This window comes from Athene cunicularia (genome assembly GCF_003259725.1).
Source record: "Athene cunicularia isolate RWA chromosome 3 unlocalized genomic scaffold, athCun1 chr3_part1, whole genome shotgun sequence".
NCBI classification, from domain to species: domain Eukaryota; kingdom Metazoa; phylum Chordata; class Aves; order Strigiformes; family Strigidae; genus Athene; species Athene cunicularia.
The window spans coordinates 25,305,190-25,330,534 of NW_020799097.1; the positions used below are offsets into that span (position 1 = coordinate 25,305,190).

Consider the following 25,345-nt stretch of genomic DNA (forward strand, 5'->3'; position numbering starts at 1 on the left):
TGGTCAGGCATGGCTTCGCTTGGTCTGGTTTCTTCTGCATCTTTCTCAATTTCTGCCTCGCTAGGATGCCCTCTGACGCCTGTTTTTCCTCGCTGTTGTCGCCTTCTCTGAGACATTCTAGCATAAGTTGCCGTTTATGAGAACCAAGCTGTACTCAGCTCTTCTAGTTCAGGAAAAGCTTTCAGCCCTGCCTTGTTTTCTTTTCCATTGACTGTACAAAAGCTACAAAGTGCCTTGTCTTCTGTTGGAGTATCTTTGATTAGCTAAAATTGGGTGATTACTGTAAAATACACTTTTGATCCTACTGCAGGTAAATAAATGTACCTTTGAAGTAATCTTCCTTTGTTTGACCCTCACTGCAATGCTCTAGCCTGTTTTTCTAGGAGAATTTGTAGCTATGCAGGTTCCAAAATATTTGATGTAAGAGGAAGTAATTTTTTCTGGTGCAGTTTTTTTTACCACAGAGCAATCAAGATAAAATGCAACTCTGGGAAAGGCGACCCTGGTCCAGTAGTAAAATGAACACAGTTAAAAGTACTTTGCAGTACACATCTTAATTTCCCATGTATATCTGAAGTCATAGTACTGATAATAAGACTTTTCCCTGTGGTTTGGGTATCAAGGTGTTTTATGTTCCATATTTCTGTTGTATGTTAAAAGTGTTTCTAATAATCATAAAGAATATGTTGCTCTTTATAAAATACTTCTACCGTTTGATCATTTTTCTGGTTTCCATTTAGAAAGAATACATGACACAACATAAAAATGGATCAGAAGAACATACGTAGTAACCAAGATAATCAATGTTTGCCAAGGATGACCCTTTTAAATTGACACTTTCAGTTTTATTCATGAGTTCTGAGAGTTGTCAGGCCTGCAGTTTGTATAAAGTTGGTTTTGGTAACAGTTTTCTGGAACATCCCTCTTTTGCTATTCAAAATGGGAAACAGACATGACCAGTGGAGCTGTTAAGTCACTTCAGTGCCTGTCCTAAGTAAAATTAATGAGGGGATTGTTAGTTTGTTTGCTTATTCCCCCATGTCAATATGTCTGTGTTCACTTGTTTAAAGGCTTTCTCAACCGGGGCTGATTGCAGTCCTTGAAGAAATTATTAATCTAGTTGATAAAGGAAGCTAACTAAATGCAATATACCTAAAGTTATGTAAAGCAACTGACATGAAATTGTCTTGGCCCCTGTTGATATGTATGTGATTTGGGGTGATTCAGTATAAATAAAGTGGAATTTAAAATAATTTGGGAATTGTGAAGTAATATTTCTGCGGAGTCTTCTGGCGGTTTGGACAACGAATAATTCTACTGTGTTTATTTCATTATGTGTGTAACTTGTGTTACATTAGCTTGTCTTAAAATTTTTGATTACCCTGAAAATTAGTAGTGATTAAATAGTTATAAGGATAAGCAGTCACGTGAAGATATGGCATTGCTTGTTAAGCTGGTAGTGTGCTTTAAATAAACCAAGTGAAAAGTTGTGTGTCTAGTGTCAAATTTCTAAGTTTGTTCCATTACAACTAATTTAAGGGAGAAATACCCTAAAAAGACCATTCTGCTGCTAGTATCTGCTACTCAATTTATTAAAAGCTATATTTGATACTGAATGCAATATGTATAGACGCAAAATTTTCTTGGAAAGGCAAGTTTTACCTGTTTTACCATAGCATATACTTAATTAGCTGTTTGTTTTTTTCTCTTCTGATCCAGGTATTTACGCATTTGTAGATGTTTGGTCATCTAACAGAACAGAAAATTACTCAAAAACCTTTGAACAGCAACTTCTTGATATGGGAGCAAAAGTAAGGGAACTATTTTGAAATAGAGTAGGAAAGCTATTAATTACAAATGAGCTTGCATGTTCTGTTTATTGTGTTATTTCTTTGTAATACGAGTTTTTGAAGTGCAGGAAGAATGGTAATCAGACCCGAGAACAGGCAAGCGTGCTGTAAAATTATTACTAGTGACATATGGGAAGTGATTTTAAAGCCTTCCTATGTCTGTAAGCCTCTGTATATTAATGATAGTATGCATTTGTTGTGAAGAATTGGGCTTGCCACATACTGTGGGCAAACCAAGTCTTAGTGTTGAAAACCTGTGGTTTACAAGTATGTACCTTATGTTGTTTGTTTTCTTTAACTTCTAGGCAGCTGCTCTGTTGTTACTACAATATTTCCTAACCCCAAGTACCATGACATTTTACTCTGCCGTGCATTCTCCTACAAATGTGATTCAACTGCAGGAAGTGCTAGTAAAAATATGTCTCTGATTTTTTTTTTTTTCCTGTATCAAGTATAGCTGACTTGTAAGTGCAAAATACGTTTAATTGCCAGCTGTAAAATTTCAGAGACCAAAGACAAACTGGCATCTTCCCTTCTCATGTGTTTATAACCAGTTAATGGAGAGTTTTACAGCTCGCATCATGCTCTAAATAAGTTGTGTGAACTCCTCATGCTTTTTAAGTGGGTAGGTATATCTTACTGTAATTTAGGAAATTTTGCTAATCTCCCTAAAGCCTCTTTTTCTGTACGAATTTAGCTGAGAGCATGACAGAACAGTAGAATAACTAGTTTTATTATAAAATCAAATACAACTCAATGAATAACTTGAGTAAAATATATTTCTGATGCTTTTGTGCTGTACTATCAGAACTATGGTATTCTGATGTTAGGGTTTTTACATAGAAAATATGACATCATGAGACCTCAAAATTTGAGTTGATCAAAATGTAACTGATATGGTGAAAGATATAGGCACATGATACCGATGAGCCTTTTAGCAGATCCCCTTCCCTATTACTGGTTTGAGCTGATTCAGCAAGCTAAGGTCAGGTGAGCAGCAGAGAACATCCAGTGTAAGAGAGGAGACAGGAGAGGTGAGAAGGAGGTGTAAGGTGGTGTTCCTCCATAATTTGGTGGCAAAGCTACATCGAGCATTTGTCTCCTTAGGGCATGGGCTGTGAGCCAGATAATACCATAAGCGAGTAAGCAATTGTATCTGGAGTCATAATTTACTCCAAAAGAGATTCTTTGGTCTTGTATAACTAGATACTTAAGTATCATGTGGTTTTTATCTTCCAAGAAGCAATAAATCAGCTTGCCACCAGAACTTTTTGGAAAAGCTGAATAGTTTTCTTAAAGCCAAATATAGATCAATCATGATAGGAGCCAAGTATAGTGATGCAATTGAGACTGCAACAGGAAGCTACACAGCTACTTCCATTTGGCTGTGCTGAGAAGATGCTGCTGTAAAATATGAATTGTAATGATCTCATGTCAACAATCACAACAACTGATCAAAGAGTTTTATATGTAGGATGTTTAGTCTCCACAAAAGGAAACTTTGATTGTAAAGAATGGGATATCTCGAGCTAAAAAGGTTATTGTTTAATTGTCAGTAGAGGCTGATAACTGAAGATTTGATCAGTTGTATGACACAATGAAAATGTCAAGTAGGATAGTAGCTGTACTGACTTAAGTTTTTTGCGTTTCTCACTTTTTAAAGTGTTCCCATATAAATTTTTTCTTGGTAGTAGCTTCAGCCTTCCCTCAAAACTAAGTGATCTTTATTGATGAGAATTAGTTTAAAGGAATAGGTTAACTGTATTCTTTAAGCATGGGAATTCTTTGCTAAGTAAAAGTGTAATTTGACATTTCTTTGGATAATGGCGACTACTTTCTGTACTCTCTGTTACATAAGAGATGATGTTGGGCTACAAAAATAAAAATGAAAGATTAGTGATACAGCTAGAGGAGGGGGTGAAAATGGTAACCTAGAGAGAAGTTTGAAAACAAAAGGCTAGTCTAGCCCTCTAGCATGCATTGCATTGGCTTGACTAATGAGACTTGAGTTTTGATTGCTTGAGGCTTCTTGTGAAGATGGGAAAGATCAAAAGAGTCCTTGACATGTTTAGAATAAGTTTTATGCTAATAGTTTATACATTAAAAACAGACTAAACTAGCTAGTTTTTCTGATTATCATTTATTATAATATATTATAATATATTATTTTCTGATTATCAGACTTTAAGGTTGAGTTCTCTGTACTTCTGCAGGTTTCAAAAACTTTGAACAAGCATGTGACCCATGTAGTCTTCAAGGATGGACATTTGGCTACATGGAGAAAGGCACAGAAGATGGGTGTAAAAATAGTTTCTGTACTTTGGGTGGAAAAGTGAGTACTCTTGAATGTAACAAATGTGACCCATTCCAGACATAAGATCCTAGTGTTCTATTTTAAAACTTAAATACAGTACCTGTTTTTTAATGTAGTTGAAATATTGATAAATCTGAGTAAATAACTTTTCTATGACATTGTTCCTATTATAAAGCATGTTACTTGCATGAAAAGGTAATGAAAAATGAGTATGTTGGAAGTAGTTCTGTAGTATGTGTTAATCATTCAGTGTTCCACTCCTTTGTTTTCAGATGGCATGCACAGGCAGTGAAGACCAGATATTTATGTTGAATGCAATTTTTCCAGTTTCATATGAAAAAGTACATTTCATCGGGGACATTGTACTGTTCCTGTACTTAAATGCTGTAAACAGAGTATCTCCTAGCAAGAAAGAAAGATCCATATGTAGTCTGGCTTTTAAGGCATTTGGCAGGTTCAGAGCAGGACTGCTTGAAGATTTGCAAGTACTGTATAGAAGAAGTTAAATTTAAAAAAAAAAATATCAAATTTCAGCTCTGCAGCCAGTCAGTGAGAATTTGCTAGTCCACAACTGCGTCTCAGTTTATGAAGTGATTGTGAGGCCTAACTTAGATTTCAGATGAAGTGTAAGAACACTTACAGTGTTTAAGAATATGTTCTACTCAAACAATCCAATCAATTAATTGCTGTGGTGAAAATTAGAATATAGCTCAAGTAAAGAGGCGCTTTCCTGTACTAGTTGTAATATGCAAGAAGAGATAGAAGTCTAAGTGCAAAAATAGAGGGGGGTGGAACTGAGCTCTGCAGCCACTTAACTGTAGGCCAGTACAATGCAGAACTTGTGATGCAAGTCCATTAGCCAAAAATATTCACACAGTTCTGCAGAAGTAGGGTTTTTCTTTTTTTCAAGAATATCAGATACAGAAGTTATAGCTGCACAATGCAGCCAGTTTTAACACTGAGGAAAAAATACCTTAAGTACTCAGAAATAAGAGTGTAGCAAAATTTTATTTATGTGAATATATCTTTTGGTGACATGGTGCTATCTGATGGCTAAGTGTATAAATACCTGTTGTGGTTTAAACCCAGTCAGCAGCCAAACACCATGCAGCTGCTCTCGCATCCTCCCCTACCCAGGAAAATGAGGGGGAGAACTGAAGTGGTAAAGGTAAGGGGACTTGTGGTTTGAGATAAAAACAAATAATTGAAATAACATAATCATAATGATAATAGCAACAAATAACAACAGAAAATACAAATGAGAAATGCACAATGCGATTGCTCACCACCTGCCAACCAGTGCTCAGCCTGGTCCTGGCTAGTGATCCCAGAGAAGCAAAATCCTGAAACTACAGTCGTGGCAGCAAGAGAGCTTCCCCATCAACCCTCATCTCTACAATGAGCATGATGTTACATGGTATGGAATATTCCATTTGCCAGTTTGGGTCCATTGCTCTGGCTGTGTTCTCTCTCAGCTTCTTGTGTACCTGTGCACTGGCAGGAAAGTGGGAAGTTAGAAAGTCCTTGATTTCTTGGCAATGTTCTTTCATACCAAATCCATACTGAATCCAAAACACAGAACTATTCTAACTACTAAGAAAAAAATAGCTCTGTCCCAGCTGAAACGAGGATAGTATGGAATTTAAAACCTTAGTCACAGGAACTATAAACTGAGTACTTAAATGTGCTATAGTAAAAAAGGATCCCAGAACAGTCCAGGTGAGTAGCATCTGCAATGGAAGGACTGCTTTACAGGAGAGAGTTTAGGATGTATCATACAAAGATGCTGTATCTGAGAAGTTCCACCCCAAGACTCCCCTCTGCAATACTAGAAGGTATTGAGTGGATGAATGCTGTGGAAAGCTCAAACATAGACAGCTGGATATGTGGTACTGTAGGGGACAGCTCGGAGCTTTGAGATCTGGGTGTGAAAGCCTCGGGAAACCTAACTGTTGCTGGATACTAGTAACAAAGGAAAAGACAGAAGGAAGAATTTGGAAGGACAACCTAAGATGTTTCTTAGGAAAGAGAAGACCAGCATCTTCCTGGTATTTTTTTTAAGTCTTCCTGTTGTCATGCTCTGGACAAGGCAAGGTCTTGCTATATGGCTTAGAAGATGAGCTTCATTGGAATGGGGGAAATCATCTGAAATAATGAGATGTATTTTATTGCGGGCTGGAGAGGCAGAGGGAAGACAACACACCCAAGCTGCAAATTATGATTGAATTTCTCTAATGTTTTTTTTCTGCCCTTAATGCCAAAAGATACTCAAAAACATACACCTTAGATTGATGTATACTCTAGGTAGAATTCATACTTAGCTTAAGGATATAATATTCTTATAGGTCAGGAGCAGTAGAAGTTTACAATTAGACATCGTAGTGAATAGTCTTACTCGTCATAGGGTTATTCAAATGACACATAAACAATACAATGAGTCTGTGTTAGGATATGTGCTAATTTTTTTTTGTAATAAGATGAGGGAACTGGAGTTCCTGACTAAATTATATTCCTAGTATATAAATATCTCAGAAATTTTGTGGGCATAAGACAGTCTGAGTCCTGGGACAATGTAAAAGGAAGGACTGAATAGTCTGTGCCAGTAAAATAGTGGTCCTGTTTGAGCCTGATATCTATGTAAGCAAATAATGCAGGGTTCATATGAGTTGAAGTTTTAGCATCACTGAAAAAAGATAGCTTGATTAATCAGCTGCTCCATTCAGTAGCAGGTGGAACATTCTCATAATGGTCAGAAATGCTGTGAAATACCACTTCAGGAAATGTAATAGTAAAGGACAACTTTCTAGTGTAGCCTGGGGATGAGGTGACTCCTGTTGGCATGTGGTGCAAAGACAAATATTTTAGGTATTGCTTGATTTGTGGATGGTTGTTCAGATTATTTCAAAGAACTTCTTGTATGTGTGGCCAGTTTAAAATCAGTGTTCATGCTGGAACAGCAAAACCCAAAAAGTTCTGTGACAGTGCTCAACTTCTTTTAAAAGAAGTAGTTACTTAAAAGGAAACAAGTTCTGTTAAGCAGAAGCTAAGACAGTGAAGGGAATGAACCTCCTTCTGGTGTCAAGAAGATTATTTAAAGCATAAGTCCTCTTAAGTGTATTGGAAGGAAAATGATCATCACAATGTGTGAGGTGAAAATTAAGATTTTTGCTACTTAGAGTAAATGTTTTCATGGTGTTATCACCTCAGTCAAAAATCAAAAAACCTCATGTAGTGGCATGACAGCATTCTATCATGGAGTGTTGTGAGAAGATAGCAATGAGCATGACTGAAGTTATAAAATAGTTTTCTTACAAGATGTGATTGAAGAGGCAGGTTTTCTTTAGCTTGGAAAACAAGTGGGAGTGATGGAGAGGCTCTTGTGAACACAAAGGTTCTTATGGAGAGCCTGAATAGAAAAAATGTGTATTGCCTTTTCCAGTAGAAGAATTGGAAAGCATCACATGAATCTGTATTCAGAGAAAACAGTGAATGATGTTTTTTAGCTGTAGACTACAGAACAGAACTAATGATGGTTAGGCTGTAGAACTCCTTGTTGCAGATTCATAGTCAAAGATTTACATGGGTTTTAAAAAATGATGAAGCAATTAAACATTTAGTTTTATCAAAAACCAATACAGTATTGCATCTGACAACCTCTAAACTAGAAATCTGTGGAACATAGCAAAGTAAACTGAGTGTTTGGCTTTTGTTCATGTTTTTACGTGCTCTTGGGAAGCTTGATATTGGCAAGAGGATGCTGCAGTATACAGTGTTTAATCTGAATGCTACTTGTTGATATTTGAGCTCTGAAAACACCAAACAAGGAAGCAGATCAGAAACAATTACTCCAGCATTTCCTGATACTTCTGCTTTGTGCCTAATACTCTTGACTTAACAGCTAGGGGACACCTACTTCTAAACTGTTACACATGTACCCTATTGTTATCTTCCCCTCAGCAGTGCTTGTGCCTCTCAGGAGAACATGCCCTATGATTTGAAAAATACTGTAATACTCACTTTTCTCTATTTAAAAAAAGCACAAGTTACTAGAGTACAAGGGTTTCTACAGTATTTAGTGAACACTGCCTTTTTGAACTTTTACTGGATTTCCAGTGCTTTCTCCAATGGTCTGCCTCAAACTTGTATTGGAAGCTTCTGCTTTATGATATGAGTATCTATTTGAATCTAAACAATGCAGTACTACAGTTTAATAGGAAGTAATTTGATTGGGAAGACTCTTTAAGATGTCAATTGAAATTCAAAAAAATCCTAACTCCAGAGTAAATGTATTTTTAATTTAAAAGGTTTTGTTTTCTTTTTTGTTTTTGAAAGATGGTAGATATATCTAACAATAGTGTGCAAAATAATGGCCTTGCTATAAGATTCATGCAGATTAATTGTAAGTTTAATGCAAAATGAGTGACAGCTTTGGGATCACTAAAAAAAAAAATTTGAGTGCTTCTTCAACTTAAATACCACAGTGAGCAACCTAAAAAAAAAAATCAAAACACAACTACAAAAAGAACCCTACATAAAATAGAATTGCTACAATCTGTGTCTAAATTAGGAACAGTTAATACTTACAAATCGAACCCATAATTAGGAAACTTTACCTGTGTATTCTTAGTGTAGTAACTCACTCGTATCATAAATAACATAGATAAATCATTTAGATTCAAATTTGTAAAAAATTCTTATATTCAGTGGTCAAATTTTCTTCTGTTTAGCTTCTCTGAATTAATGAAATATCTGAATTTCATGTAATTTTAATGTACATTTTAATGTAGTCTATATCTATGGTGATTATTATCCAGAACATGATAATAGCCACTGAAGTCTGGCATGTTAAATATGATTTCTATTTGATGCTTCAGCAAACTCTAAACTCAGTTAGTTTGACAAATACATTTAGTGGTATAGCTCTTTTAATCAAAACTGAGTGAATAATCATTAGAATTCTACAGATATAAACTTTATAGCAGTTAGATCACTAGGTGTCACTAGAAACACAGTTTTGAATTACTTCTGTGGGAATTCTGTAGTCTGTTAAGGTTCCATACTCTTTCCCATAATCAGGTTTATTATTTATCATTTGAAAATAAAACTGATTTAGGTGTTCTGATCAGAAGAACTTTATTAATAACCAAATTCTTGTCTCAGTGTCATCCTTAGCATTCACAAATACAGCAGATGGTATAATATTCCAAGATAATATTAGTCCCACTGTTCTCAAGTCAGTCTTTGAATATGAAGAGACAGGAAACTAGGGTTAAGGTATCAGTTGGGTTTTTGGTTTTTTATTTTAAAAAAGTTCGTGTAAGTCTCAATTGCTCCTCAATAAGGACCTGTTTTTAGCATTGCATATACGAAGAGGAGACAGAAATCTGAGACTAACGGGCAAGATGTAAAAGCCAGGATCAGGTGAAGCTTCCTTCCTCTTTTGTCTGAATAGTAAAGTTTCCTGCCCTCCCTGCCCCCACCATGACATTCTGTAGATTGCACTTGGTAGTCTACTGACATCACAGTGACCAAGTTAAGGTTAAATTCACTGGCTGGTGAAAATGAAAGCCTGCAGTCCTCACAAAAGTCAGGGCAGGATTCAAGGTTCATGATAATCTGGCCAAGATGACTTAATACAGTGATTTTTTTTTAAGTGTGTGGAAAATAACATGTGAGTGGGGAATCTTTGAGTTTCAAACCATCAATTTAGAGGGCATCATTAGGACAAAAAAAAATTGTATTGTTCTGTATCTGGAATATATAGATTTTTTTTTCAGCTTTACAGTAGTTATGCTAAAGATTCACACCCAAGAAGGGTTAGTATTTCATTGACAGGGCTCAGGTGATTTTTTTTTTGCAATAAAGGTTCTCATTGTTAAAAACCAAAAACCAAACAACCAAACCTTCTCTATTATATAGGTGTCGAGAAACTGGAGTACATGTTGATGAATCCTTATTTCCTGCAGTAGACACTAATGAAGGATTGCCACTACTGAGCAAAAAAGTATGTGATTTTTTTTTTAAATAGGCCTAGAGAATAAACTTTAAAGTTTGACTTTGACTTCCTGACCTCAGGCATTTGAACTGTTTAATTTCAGAATGTTCTGTAAACTCTTACCTATCCAGTTGAGTAGGTTTTAAGTCACATGTCTGATGTGACATGTTATCTGAAGAAAGGATCTGGTGAATCTTTATACTGGTGAATAAAGAAATGAAGACTTAAAATGACATAATGATTAATCAAAAAACCACGACTGCAGTCTGCAGTGTGGCTTATGTTTCACTGAGTTGACAAACCTTAAAGTCATGGTATTTAAAAAAAAAAAAATAAAAATAGATCTTTCAAGCCTTAGCTTTGTGTGGCAAGAGCACATACCCCCTGCAAGAGCTAGGGCTTTTAAGGTGGTAGCCACTGGCTCTTTCATGCCCCTATTTTCACACTTATGTGCCCAGCATAGTTGCTGTCATGTACACACCCTGGCCTGATGCACACCAGCACCCCCAGACCAGCATCCCCCTCTCCATGTCAGGAAAAGGGAGGTGGGACCCCTGGTCAACAGACAAGGCTCTCAGCCAACAAAATGCCTTAGTTGAGAGAAGTTTCTAGAATGCTGACCATATATGACCACAGTTCAGATCCAGCCAGGCTATAACATGGTCCCCCTGCCAGAGACCCCCTTTGAGAGGTTCTCCTTGGAGCAGCAGGTCTGTGACTGGAAGCTCTCTTCTTGGGACTGGGTTTCCACCCAAGGAGACTTCCTGGGATTGAGTCCCCTCACCTTCCTTCCTCTCCCCTTCTGCCCCTCAGTGAGTGAATACTTCTGGATATCCTTGAGTCAGCCTTCATCCCCTTTAGGTGAGTGATTACATGTTCTGGGTACCCTTGAGTGAGAGTTTCTCCTTCAGTGAGTGAGTGTGTGCACACTTCAGACTCATCATTCTTATGTGTCATCGCCCTTCTGTGGTGTTATGTAGTAATAACTTCCACAATTGGTACACCATACTTGTAGTTTGCTAAATGTTATCGGGGCATTGTTTTGGTTACCCCAGTTGTCTCGTTGGCTTTGGCTGTTTGGATTTGGTTACAAATTAAAGTTAGTTATAAATAGTTATTATCTATGTGAAGCTGCTTTGGTATACCTCCATAACACTTTGCTACAAGCAAAAAAGAAAAGATGGTTACTTGGTCTTCTTTTTAGTAAAATCGAACCTAGAAAAATCTGTTAAGTTCTTATTTCATTATTAAAGTTCATTTTGAAAAATGTTAACTTCTACAATTATCTGTGACTCTTAAGGTGATAATAGTAGCATAAACACTGATAATACTGTGATAAAGCTGTAGGCAAATAGGAAGTGTAGTTACTTCTGGAAGTTTTATACTGTATAATTAACAGCTCTGTGTGTCTTCTAGCACAAATGTATGCAGCCAAAAGACTTTGTTGAAAAAACTCCAGAAAATGATAGAAAGCTGCAGAGAAGACTGGACCAGATGGCTAAAGAATTAGCTATACAAAAGATAGCAATTAATGCTGGTAAGAACTACTTTGGACTAAGAATCAAATATCTTATTTCTTTTAAACACTTGATGGTTTTTTGTTCTGTTTTTTTACTTTTATCTCACCATGAGAAATAAATTCGACTTTTCAGCGTACTTTGCTTGTTTGTGGTGTTAAGGCATGGCGATACTGGGTATAAGGAACCTGATTTTTTTCTTTTTTTAAATAACTTCTGAAGCTGTTATAGTATGGAAATACTAATGTACAAATGCAATTTCTTTGTGTAGAAACTGATGTACCAGTTTTACTATTTGAAGACAATGGTTCACTTGTATTCAGCCCTGTTAAAAAAGATCAGTGCAGTGTAATGGAAAGAAGAATAAGGGAGACAAAGGAAAAAAGAGATCTTTCTCCTACTGGTAAGAAGTTAAATTTTACTTATCCATGAACATGCACAAATGGCTACCATCTTTATTGCTGAAATTTGGGCACACTTGTCTTGCTCTGGCCTTCAGAATTTTTTTATCTTACTTCATTGCAGGTCCTTCTTTCTTCCTGGGTTTTGAGTAGGTGTGAATGCTTTAGCTATTAGTTTCTATTGAAGGTCTGTGCTGGGTTTGTGTGGGGGGGTTTTGGTAGTGGGGGAGGGAGCTACAGTGGTGCCCCCTGTGAGAAGCCTCTTAAAAGCTCTTGGGGTTCCACGTTGGACCTGACTTTGCACCAAGGCTGAGCCAATTAGCGATGGTGGCTGCGCCTTTGCAATAACGTATTTAAGAAGGGGAAGCCTGAGAGGGGTTGGGACTTGTGAGGAGGAGTTATGAGAGACACCTATGCGAACACTGAGATTAGTGGAGGGAAGGAGGAAGAGGGGAAGGTGTGCCAGAGCAGAGAAGCCACCCCTGTATGCTGTAGTGAGACTTCAGGGCTGCCCCTTGCCACCATGGAAGTCCATGGTGGAGCAGATGCCAACCTGCAGCCTGTAGAGGACCTCACACTGGAGCAGGCAGCTGCACTTAAAGGAGGCCAGGACTCAGAGGGAAGAAGCTCCTGCTGTTATAGTTAAGTGCTGGAAGGACTGCAGCACATGAGGGTGACCTGCACTAAGGAATGTCTGTGGCCTGTGGGAAGAACTCATGCCAGAGAAAGTTCATGGAGGACTGTCTCCCATGCGAGGGGAGCCGTGGGGAGCAGGGTGAGAAATGTATAGGAGGAAGGAGTGGTAGTCTGACTGAAACACCCCCATTCCCTTAGCTGCTGCAGGGAAGAGGTAGATATCTGTAATAAAACTGAGCCTGGGAAGAGGGGACAGGTGGGAGGAGGTGTTTTTAAGATGTGGTAATGCTTCTCACTGCCCTACTCTATTAACTGTTTCTTTTGTTAGTGTTTGAATTAACAGTGGTACTTTAGGTTTTTTCTTCCCCTAATGAATCTGTCTTGCCTGTGGTTGTAATGGGATGAGTCATCCCTCTCTGTCCTTATCTCAGTTTCTGAGCTGTTTGAATTCATTTTCTCCTTCCCAGCACTGGGGGCTGAAGGAGTGAGTGAACAGCTGCCTGATGCTTAGTTATACTCTGGGCTCAAACCATGACAAGGACACAAGAAGTCATGAAAGACAAAGATTGCAAAATTAATTTCTTAATCACTAGACTGCTCAAGAAGACTAATTTTTAAGCTAGATTTTCCAAACTTGTAAATTGTTATTATCACAACCTGGTTAAACTTCATACGGTGAGGCTCTAAATCTTATTTCTTGTCAAATTTTAATGTGAGTGCTGTACTTGACAAAGGTTATAATGTTATTACTCCCAGCCCAACCATTTAATAAGCCAAAATTGATCTGTCCAGATATTGGGGAACAGGATTTTAAAAAATAAACAAATTTGAATTACCTAACTGAATAAGTCTAGTTGACTTCAAAATGCAGATCCTGGTGAATTAAATCTAGATTGCAGTTTTCAATTCATTTTTTAGTGTTTGCATTACCTTACTGTGAAATTAGAGAGCTCGAAGTCATTAGATTTTGTCAGTTATTACAGAAACCATTGAAATGTAGAATATCTTTGGGGGAATCTGCAGTATTTGAAGTTTTAAGTAGTCTGTCAGTTAAACTGTCAGTTTTTATAATAATTTCAAAAATAATTTGGGAGGGGGGAGTAAAGAACCAGTGATCCATGGATGAAAAATTAAATCTCATTTATGTATTTTCTCAAGAGTTTTAAGTAATACCTTCAAATGTTTTGAAAAGCCTATCTGTGGTATCAAGGCTTTGCTGTTAATTGCAGAATTTGACCGATTCATTAGTGAAATGCCTCTTACTTAGAAATGTCTAATACTTTCTAAATGGTTTGCCATCATTCTTGAGTTTCAGAGAAATGTGGTGTTGACTTATCTAGAAAAAAAATGCTTAAAATTGTAGAATACCTAGTAGTTTTTTTGTTAGTATGTAACTTTGGGATACTGCTGAGCAGTCTGTAATGATTTACACGGTTATAGTTAGCAAATCAGTGACTTGTCTTACAATTGAGCTGTTCTGAAATATGAATAAATGGTGTGGAAATCTGTATGTTTGCAAATAGTGCTAACTAGTTTATTATTTACAAATTCTTAGCTTCGCAAATGTCTCTACCTCCAAGTAGCTCACCAAGAGACTCCCTGCTGTCTAATTGTGTCTTAACTAATCCAGAAGATGCATTGTTATCAGGTAACTAACACAACTTTATATATTGCAGAAATTAAAAGTAATATGTGCCCTGTATATTTTATTTTGAGAAGTACTGTATACTGAAATGGGAACTGTATATATTTACTCTATGATTTATATTTGAAATATATTTGAAAATATATTTATATTTTAGCTTATCTTAACTGAAAAAGTATGTAAAATAAGAATTCAAGGAAAATGGAGCATGAGGAATCACGTTGGGTAAATGCTTCACCTTACTGTTGTGTAGCTTGCCTCAGTTCCGTTTCTTTCCTCACACCATTCCCCATCAATGGCTTCTTGTATGATGTAGTCTTTGCTCTTAAAGTGATCTTGTATAGAATGCGGAATACACACAGAACAGTGTGGTGTGGGAAGAAGGAAAAAAAGAACTGAATGAGAGACACCTCAGAGCACTGAAATGTCTTCCAAATTTTCAATTGAGAAACTTGAATTTAAAAGGCAACCTAATGTGTTCTCCAAGTATTCAGTGATCAAAGAAATAACCAAAAAATAAATCAGCTTTTAAAATGTTTTGTGGTTGCAGATGAATTCAAGTTGCTTGTTACCAAGGTTCTTAGTCTCATAAAGTTAAGGATTTGTTCCTATATGTTGACATAGTAGCAGGATGTAAGGAAGATTGTTGTGAAGACTGAGGTGTGTCCGTAGGCATCTTAACAGCCTTAATCATATATGCAATGGGTATGTATTTCAGACCTCATGTCTTTGGTCAGTCATACAAGCAAAAAGCTGAAGTCAGATGCTGGTGATTGATCTCAGTAGAAAAGTAAGGAGAAAACAGTCTTTTAGAATTCATAATGAGTGCTACTTTAGTGGTCTGCTTACTCTGTTCTACCCCAGCAGTAAGCTATACCTCATGCTGTTTTCAAGTGTTGCATTTTGTTCACATCATACAGAAATTGTCATTTTATTTTAGTAAATTAGTTGTGTACTCATGAGGTTGAACATCATGATTCTAGAGCTTTACCTTGTGTATGTCCTTCTACCATTATACCTGCACGGTGTAATTTTACATGAACTGTACCTCCACATTCCATGACAATATTCAGTGTAGCTTCCATCTCTGATGCTCTGTGACAGTGGTCCTTTTGTTTGTTCTTGCAGGACACAGAGTATGTTGATTAATAATGGTTTAAAAAGTTCCAAAATCCAGTTTAATTTGGAGATTAAAGTTAGACTTTTTGAGTTGTCAATATGGGAGTCTGATCATCTCATGTGAAACTTCTCCTTTCATCTCCTTATATATCACTTTTCTGAATTTAGTTAGCTACACCATGTGTTAAAAAATATTATTTATGTTTAGTAAGCAAATAACATCAAGACTTTTTCTAAAACCTACAGGAGCACTTAAAGGAGCATTGCTGAAACTTTGCATGTATTTAAACAAAAGAATCTATTTCAATAATCAGATTAGACAAACAATTTTTAAAAATTATTCTGGATAATCAAAGATTCTAGCTTGTTTCAGAGGAATTTATTGTAAAGTTTATTAATGCATTCTGTCTTAACACCTCCTGCAAAATCATTTCATAAGAATAGCTACATTAAATTATCTATTTTTCCACATTCTAATTATCTTTAATACATTGTGTTTATGTATGGGGTATGATACTATGATGTTGTATTTCATTTTATCTTAACTGCAAAAACTGAGTTGGTGATAATGCTGTTGTAGTAAATATTATTATTGAGTTTCCAGTATTACTGTAGCTACCTTTATCAGGGTAAAATCTTGCCATTTTCCTCCAGAAATGCAAGAGTGAAAGGGAGTTTCTCTGCTTTGTTTCAAGAAAGCAGAACATGACTTATGGATAGTTATTACCGTGTAAGAATATATACTTAAAGCTATTGTAGCTTCATGTCAACATAGAATGGACTTTGTTTCTAATCCATTTTGTTTAGTTTTTGATGACTTGCTGTATAATATCCAGAGAAGTGGTTAAATCCTTGCTTTCTTCTTCCAGTAGTTTCATGTGTATTTTAGTAAGAGATCTGGTACTGTTTCTTTTTTTTTAAATACAGTTACCACTTCTTGTATTTTGCAGGAGAGCAAATGGAAGACTGCTTGAACTCAAGTTACTATCTTTGTGGAACTGATAAATTAAAGAGAGAGAAAACAGACATAGACAAACACACCTGTGATACTTGGACTGACCTGCATGTATCCAGGAGTGCATCAGTGAATTCCCCCTCACATAGCTATGAGCAGAAGAACTTAACACCAGAACAGCATAGCAGAAGCTTAACAAGGAAACAGGTTTTGCTTCACACTTTGGGTGATAAATTGTCTTTAGAAAGGAAAGATCTAAAAAAGTTTCCAAAGAAAAATCAGAAGGATAAGAATAGCACAACTACTTCAGTTGCAAACAAAAGGTCTCTTCTCCACATCAAGGGCTCAGGTCATACTACTTATTCAAAAAAAATAGTCAAGTTAAATACTGTTCCTCCTTTCATTTGCAGTCTCAATAGTTCACCTACGAACAGTGAAGACTTAAATACATGTTCTTTGGATAGAAGCTTCCCTGCTGACAGAAAGGATTGTATTCTTGACAAGAAGAGAAAGAAAGGACCAACACTATCTAGTTTGAAACTGGCTGCCTCAGAACTGGGTGCATCAGGGTCTGAAGAGTTCTTGCAGGCAATTACTACATATAACAAGTCTTTTTGCACTGAAGAGTCTTCTTATGAAGACTTCTTTTCATCATCTGATTTGAATGAAAATAAAGTACAGATACAAGTACCAAAGGAATTGCAGAGTTCTCCTGAAGCTTGTTGCAAAGACTTTTTTACAAGCATGGACTTACTTAATGTAAGCTTCTCTATGCCACATACTAATTCCAAAAAAAGTAGGAAAAAGTCTTTTCCAGCAATTGATGTTTCAGTAGAGAAAAACTTCAAACCAGCTGAACATCCCAGAAGTGTGCCATTAAATTATATGTCAGATGGTGAAAAAGCTGACACTGCAGAATCTCTTGAATCTGATGATGTGAATAGGCTGCCTCAGCAGGCTCATGAAAAATCCTGCAGAACCAGTGTGAATTACTGTACTCACACTACTGGTAAGTAGCTACATAGAGCTGGAAAATGAAGTTATCATGCTGCATTAGATATGCAACTAAATTGCAAAATGGACTTCTGTTCCCAAAGGAAAAATACTTCATAATTGCACCAAAAGAAGAAAATACTGCAGTACTGAGTTATTTTACTCAAAAATAAAGGAGTGTGTAAAATACAATAGAACACCCATTTGTTTTCCCATACATTACAAACATAAAGAAGTTACCAAGAGGTAATGGAACTGTGCTCACAAAATGCAGCAAAAGTACGTGAGCCGCCTTTTCCCCTAATGCTTGGTGTTCTGTAAACTCTGCTGCTATTCAAAATCTATTTAAGAAACCACAGTATTTCTGGTTTAAATATTATGCTGCTCTTGTAACTTGTTTATAAGTAACTCCTCATCATAGGGTCCCTTGTTCAAATTACATTTATTTCACAAGTTCACAAATTGCTACTTTACATTAATTGCAGTTAAGGACATAAAATCTCAAAAACATTTGATTTGGCAATTTCTAACTTGTGAGGGCATATGCAAGAGTAGCAATGTAAGCATCTTTTTCAACCATGAATTTTTTTATATAGAACTGATCTTTGTTTTTAATAATAATTTTAAGAATAAAATATAATAATCATCTGTATCCCAGCTGAAAGCAGGACAAAGTAATTTTTATATTTGAGTGTTTTCAGGTTGGTTTACCCTAAGTTATTTCAGTGTAAATGTATACTAAATGTTGAATCTCAGGAACTTTTCTGAAAAATGCTCCCAACTTGCATTGGGGTAATTGCTTTCAGATGTTGATATTTTGAGCTCTGTTTGTCAAGCCTTACATAGGGTTAAATACTTGCACTTATAATTGTTTATTATTTGGTTTTGCTAGAAAATTCTGTGGCAGTGCATCAGTGAATTATATAAAATTAATTATTAATTTAAAAGCATCAACAGACTTAGTATCAGACTTAAGAAATCATCCAGTGGAAATGTTGAATGGTGACTGTGGCTATATCTGTGAGTAAGTTGCTGAACTGTGAGCTGTTCTTTTGGGTTCACTATATCTGTATTTTAATACCTGGAGTGTATCATTAAAACACAGTTTAAAAAAGTTGATGCAAATATGTTATACAAGTATAAATCTACACTCACATATGTATGAACCCACCATTTGTTTTTTGCCATGTGGCAATGTACTAGCAGATGATCCTTAAATTATGTATGTTAATGTCAAAGAACAGTTTCGTTTTCATTAAACAATCAAAACAAATGTGGAAGGAGAAAAATTTTACTACTTTTAAATTCAGTGACATTGTATGATGGAATAACTGATTTTATTAAATACAGGTTTAATATTTCCTTTTTTTGCTTGAATGTAAGTTATTTCTTGTGCCTGTCAATTAGTAAATAAATAGTGCTTTGTTTTTCTGTATGTTGTATGTGATTTGAAAACTGGAAAATACAGTATATTTTTAAAAGCTAAAGAATTATTTTTCTCATCATATATACACAGTTAGGAGTAATCAAATATCTATATAAAATTGTATATATTTTAAAAATCAAACACTTTTCATGCTTATTTTTTCCCTGTGAATTTGTTTGTGGCCCTCCTACCCAGAGACTTTAATGACAAGGAGTAAGATGTTATAACCTTTCTTTCCATAGACTACTCAAAACACTTGGTTTTAAAGTAGAAATGTAATGTGCAGCCTAATTTGAAACTTAATTTTTCAGGTCCCAGTGTTGTAGCAAACTTCACATACCTTTGTAGGGTACATTCATGGCTGCCCACATGTTCTGCTGAGCAGTGCAGGCATAAACATGGCTATGTATTTTCATCTTACTCCAAGTCATAGTTCAAGTAGAGAACTGTGACAGATACAAGAGTTGAAATTAATTAGGTCTTATAAGAATATTAAAAGATGCTTTTCTATTCATTCACTTTCTCAGCTTTGTTTCTGGAGATGAAATTAATTTTCTGCCCTAAGCCAGCCATACTCATAAATTTCAGTGCTCTGTAATCAGTAAGTGCTGTGTAACTGGCCTTTGTGTGTCGGTGCCTAAATTTTTAGCAGTTACAAAGTGAGGAAAACGGTGGCTTTTCTGTCTTAAATACAATTATATAATGCAATAATGCTATCCTTCATGAAAGCTGATGATCTGTGTTACTAGGAGATTCTAAGAAATTCTTTGTCATTCATGTTGTAAATTGATTTGATTTATTTTGAAATCCAGTCCTTCTGCTTATTACTTTTTTTTAGAGCTCATGGTAGGGTAAGTTGGCACTTGAACCACATGGATTAGAATGCCAATACTTGCTCAGACTTGATGACTTCCTATGACTTCTCTTTGGAAAGCCACAACAATGAATAATACTGGGCAAGGAATGCACGAATACGCTCTTTTCAATTTTTATCATCCTAAAATAATTTAGAAATTTGAACTGGAACATACCATTATTTCCATTCTTAAAAATAAACATAAGGCTTAGCTGAGTTAATTTTAGATATTTATGGTGAATATGGGAGGCAAGTATCTTAGTTGATCATAAGACAATAAGCTAAGACCCATTATAGTGTAATTAATGTAGTTCAATGTTAAGATGGGGAATCTGGAATATCATTTTGTTATTTGTTGCAAAAATTAAGTTTAATTTAGATGAATGAGTTACTTGAGGTTTGAGGTTCTAGGTGCTTAATGCTGCTAAAAAACTGTTTGTCATTATGAAACACACATATGAAAAGTTCCTTAGATTTTATATGCTTTTTGTCTTCAGTTTTGGAAGAAGGCAGGCTCACTAAAAATATTGTATGATGTCCTCTATTGACATTTTACCCTGTCTTTAAAAAACAAATGAGGGATGAAGATGAAAACTATTTCTTACTTGATTCCTTGTTTTGTTTATCCTCATGAAAACTTTAATTGTAATTATTAAAACAAAAATGGACAAATTTCTGAATAGAGGAACAGGTTGAGGATTATTTTGATGTCCTTAAATTACAAAGCCTGTTGACACTTGTCCTAGAGTGCATGACAAACATACAATTGTTCTAACCATTAACAAGTTCTGTTTGAGAACTTGGTTGGCATGTAAGCTTTCAGGAGACTTGAAGAAATAATGTTCTGAAAAGCAAAAAGTCAGTATTTCTCCCTGCTGGAATAATAACTACAACACAGCAGAAGTTATTCAATGTTCTGTGCATACAATGATGACAAATTCAGACAATTTCTTCATAGTTGGGATAAACTTAATTTCAGTGATACTTCATTATCATTCGTAAAGTAGAACACTGCTATAGATAAAATTTTTCAGATAGACATGATTCATTTGATTGAACAGAACTAGTTTGCTGTGCCTAATCATTACTTTGCTTTTTAACTCAAAGGAAATATCAAGTGGAACTTGAAGATAATATTTGGGTTCAAAACTTCTCACTGATAAATGATCATGAGTATAAGAGGTATAAATTGCAAATTAAAGTCACTGATTTGCTACAATACTTCGTAGTGCTATCAGAGTTGTTGATTTTGACACTAGTCATTGAGCAATGTTTTAGAAGAGAATTTAGGGGATCTAATGGACCACAGTGGCATGAGTTAGCTGCATATTTGAATTAAATTTAGGGATAACTGCATGTCAACTTTATCTGAAATAACCTAGGAAAAGCTACTAAAGATTAAAACCCCTTAATTGTGACTGAGCAACTGCATTAAAAAAGCAGTCAGGGAAAAACAGGCAATAGACAGTGAAGCTTGAGACCTACAAGATGGAAAAGCTGGGAAGTGTTTGAGAAGTCCTGATAGGAGAGAAGTAGGAACTGGATTACAAAGAACAGTCCTCATAGATCCCTGAACTGATAATCAGAGATGATGGATGTTGTCCCCTGTTTCTGCTTTCCTGTAAATCTGAAGAACAAATGAGAGTGAACCCTAGCTGAAATGAGTTCTGAGCATACAGGTCTTGAGACTTTCCTTGCAAGTGGGTCAAGAGCTGCAGAGCTTGAGCATTCAGGCCAAGAGTGGCATAAGGAATATTACACCACTTCTCACTGCTCCCTCCCCAAGCCACCCCTCAAAAAACCCTAAACTAGTGGATCTTCCTTTTACAGTGACTGAAGTAACTTACTGGAAATTGAGACATACCTAGCTTTACCCCCATCTGCTCAGGATAAGTGATCCTGACAACCTTTGCAGTCCTGTGCTGGGGTTTTATTAAGATTCAAAAGATATGTTTATAAATTTTTTTCCATGCAAAATTACTTAAGTTTCTTAGCTTTATTTGATTGCGTGGCAAGATTTTTCTCCTCAACTGTTTGCCATCAGTCTTGCTCAGTGATTGAAGATTATGGGCCTCAGTGCAATACTAAAATTGACGTAGTTAAGTAATTAGTTCTCCCTTTTTTAAATGACACTTTGTATTTAAATATTGAGTTTAAATTAATGAGTGTACCTGAAAGCCAGGGTTACTTGCATTACACAAGAGTTACTGTAATACTGCATAAATTCACATGAAATGTGAAACTTCAGTGTGAAGAAGTCATTAAATTTTCACTAGTTTTAAAGTTATAATTTTAAAATAAATAACTGGTAATGGGAAATTATGTCACCATTTTTTGTGTTGCAATTTGTTGTTCAGTCATCTCAAGGATCAAGAGTTTAAGTAGCTGATAGGGGAAAAACAAATGATACGTAGTTATATATGCAGTCAGACTAGTAAATATGGATAGTACCCTTCAGTATTTTCCAAAAGTAATCAGAAGCTTATTTGGGAGGAGTTGAATTTAGACCACTTTAATCACTAATTATTAAACTTTCTTTAACTGGTCTCATGCATTTCTCTGAAATTAAAAATTAACTCATGTCCTGAAGTAGACTCCATTGAATTAAATTTGGGAAAAATTATCTATTTAAATATTCAGTAGTTATGACTTCATTGATCAAAAGATAGATCAAAGTTTTTCATCTTATGCAAGCAAGTTAATTTCTCAAATGTTCAAAAGCTTATTATTTAGTGCTTATAAAAGTCATCCTGACAGTGTTGAATTAAATATATGTTAATTCACAAAATACTTGATGAAAAATACTGCCTTTTTGGCAGCCACATTATAGTACATTCTTATGGATGATGCCTTTTTATAAATAATAGGACTGATATGCCTTCATCTACATGCAATCTTTGCCTGATAACAGCTCTGCTAGATTTGCTTGCAGAGTGTTTGAAAACACATTTCAGACCTTCAGGTCATTTCAGATAAACATTGTGTGTGTATTGAAAGCATTGACATTTCAGGAGGAAAGGGAAGATAGCCACCATTTCTTCAACTTCAAATATCTCTGTATTCAGAGAAATTGCAGATTTTGTAATAAATAGCAATTTAGCTGATTCTCTACTTCTAGTTAATGTATGGTTTTCAAAATATTGGAAATCAGGAGTTTTACAGCTAATTCATTCACAAGATCAGATGCAAGATCAGAAAGATGAAGCCAGATGTTTGGGTGTCATGCTTTTTTCTGTAACTGAAATACAATGAAAAAATAACTGGTACAAATTATTCACTTAGGTATCTTAATTGTACATAGCTATATGTGCTATGATAAGTGGTGGCAGTTTTATTTCACAAGGTTGCATTTTTCATTTCAAGTTTCTAAATTTGGTTTCTAGGTGATGAAAATGAAATTTCAGTGTGTCATGTTACTGATGGATCTTGCAAAGTTTTTAATAAATAAAAGGATAAGCATGATGGGGGCTTAAAAGAAGACTTCAAAAGGTGAGTTTAACTGGACGTTTGTTAAGCTCTTTCTTTTTCTTGAAGAATCACTGAATGCCTTTGTATGTACAAAAAAAAAAACATATTTTCCATGCACTATTAATTTAAAACTCTTTCTGAATCTCACTTTCTTGGAAATACATTCAAAGACAATACATATAACCATGGAACTCATCTTTCTGGTAACTTGTGGTGGCAGAGTCCATGCCAAGTTGATGTTATAAAGAAGGTTGGTAAGCCAGCTCAAACTGGTTTAGTTGAAAAGCTGCTAAAGTAAACTGAAAAGATGCCTATCCTTTCTGGAGGAGTTACTAAATGGGGTAGAGATTTTTGTTTTATAGTGGATCATACCCCATGGATGTTTCTGCAGGATAAAGATTTATACAATATTTTCTTCTAGGTAAAGCTAAATTTCTTATTATTTGAGTTCAGTTTGGATATAAGAAAAGTGAGAGGACTGGGTCAGCACTGAATCTTTTTTAGGTGTTTTTTCCTTGTAAAAGTTTTTTCTAAGTAAATATAAAACTGATAGTGTTCTTTTTATCAGTAAGTAGCAAGTCATACAATTAAAACAAGCACTGAATTGTTTTGAGAATGGGAAGTCCTAAAGCAGTAAAAGATGTCTGAGGTAAGTAATTATATGAAATAAATTAGACAGGTGTTCACTGGTAGCTATATATGGAGTTTCAAAGAGATTAATCACAGATTTTGATCCTCTTTTATGTAAAAGGTCAGAGCAGGTGAAATTACTAGACTGTTCATCCTTTTAAACATCTTGAAGAATGGGATATTAATCTCCATGAACAAGTGATCTTCTCTGAGTTAAAATTATTTTACTTCTTGCCTCTGTCTTACTGCTTGTTAAGTATTTTTTCACTTTGTTTTCCTAAATGCATATATCTATATTATTTGTATAACTAATAACTCTAAGTATTATGTAGAATGTTTAAATCAACTTCACTCTAGATCCTTGTCCTATAGAAATATAAGATCTAAAAAGTCTACTTTTTAGACTAAGGCATCTATCCAGAACAGTTTCATTTTCTCACACAGAAATCTGACTAAAGCTGCTAAATGTATATCCACACGCTAGAGTCAATGGTGCTTGGAGATTTATCAGATTTGTTGGTACTGATTCCTTCTCCAGTGTAATTACACTACAAGAGCATTATGTGGTAGGGGTAGTTTTGATTCATTTCTCTGAAGATCCCAACGTATTATATGCTGAAGAGAAACAGAAAACTGTATGAAGTTCTTTTATATTGTTCCCATCTTTGAGACCTGGTCTTGCAGTCAAAGGTGGTATCTTTGAGCTAAGTAGCAGCTGGAGAAAATACCTATTTCAGTGTTTTGAGATGGCTTCTTTCATCCATCTATTTCAGCCATGTGATAATACAATTTGCCTCAAATATCAGTAAAATAGCAGCACATACTCTTTTTTTTCATGTGATGAGTGCTTTGTTTAATGATTTTAAAGGTATCCAGTTGTATTTTGACTGTGCAAGTTCATATAGAGACAACGTTGGACTTTTTTGATTGAAAAGTAAAAAGAACTTCACAAAAAGATCTTACGTGGTTTAACAAGACAGTCTGCTAACCAGACTGTTGCACTGGAAAGTTTTACTTCATGTTCTCCTCAAGCAATTGTCTGTTACTATATTTTAATATATAGTTTATGAATGTCTATTTAAGATCTATTTTCCACTGTTTTTATGCATACGTACATGCAAAATTTTTAAAGCCAATGTTGGAGATCTGTAGGAAATTCTTAGTGAAGCAATTTTAAGAGGATATTGTTTTGAACAAAATTAGACTGTCTAAATCTTTATAAAGAATAAAGTTGTAAAGCTTCTCTAGTGCCAGTCATAATATGTTGTTGAGGCTTTTTAAAAACAACTAAACGTTATACAAATGTTTAATAAAAACTTTTTTCAATGGCTGCAGTTTAAATATTGCAACATTTTGCTAATGTTTGACAATGTGAAAGTTAGAACATTATAGTTTCTTTCCTTTGCCCAAAGCAAAAAGTATATGAGAAATAGTACAAATATTTTTTATTTTATTGAGTCATAGTATTATGAAGAATTTCTTAATGTTTATTTAAATCTTTAAGTTTATGTTAAAAATACAAGTGCAAAAGAAATGCCAT

At 35.2% G+C, this 25,345-nt stretch overlaps 1 protein-coding gene across 1 annotated transcript in view; it reads left to right on the forward strand.

Annotated features, from left to right (window-relative positions):
- Positions 1-324: 324 nt before the first annotated feature.
- Positions 325-25,345, forward strand: part of MCPH1 (microcephalin 1) — a 131,470-nt gene continuing 106,449 nt past the window's right edge. Inside the window, 9 exon segments of the mRNA XM_026845199.1 lie at positions 325-967; positions 1,720-1,811; positions 4,064-4,182; positions 10,084-10,168; positions 11,576-11,696; positions 11,948-12,079; positions 14,269-14,361; positions 16,428-17,441; positions 23,091-23,196. Coding sequence (XP_026701000.1) covers positions 940-967; positions 1,720-1,811; positions 4,064-4,182; positions 10,084-10,168; positions 11,576-11,696; positions 11,948-12,079; positions 14,269-14,361; positions 16,428-17,441; positions 23,091-23,196 — 1,790 coding nt within the window. The 5' untranslated portion in view covers positions 325-939.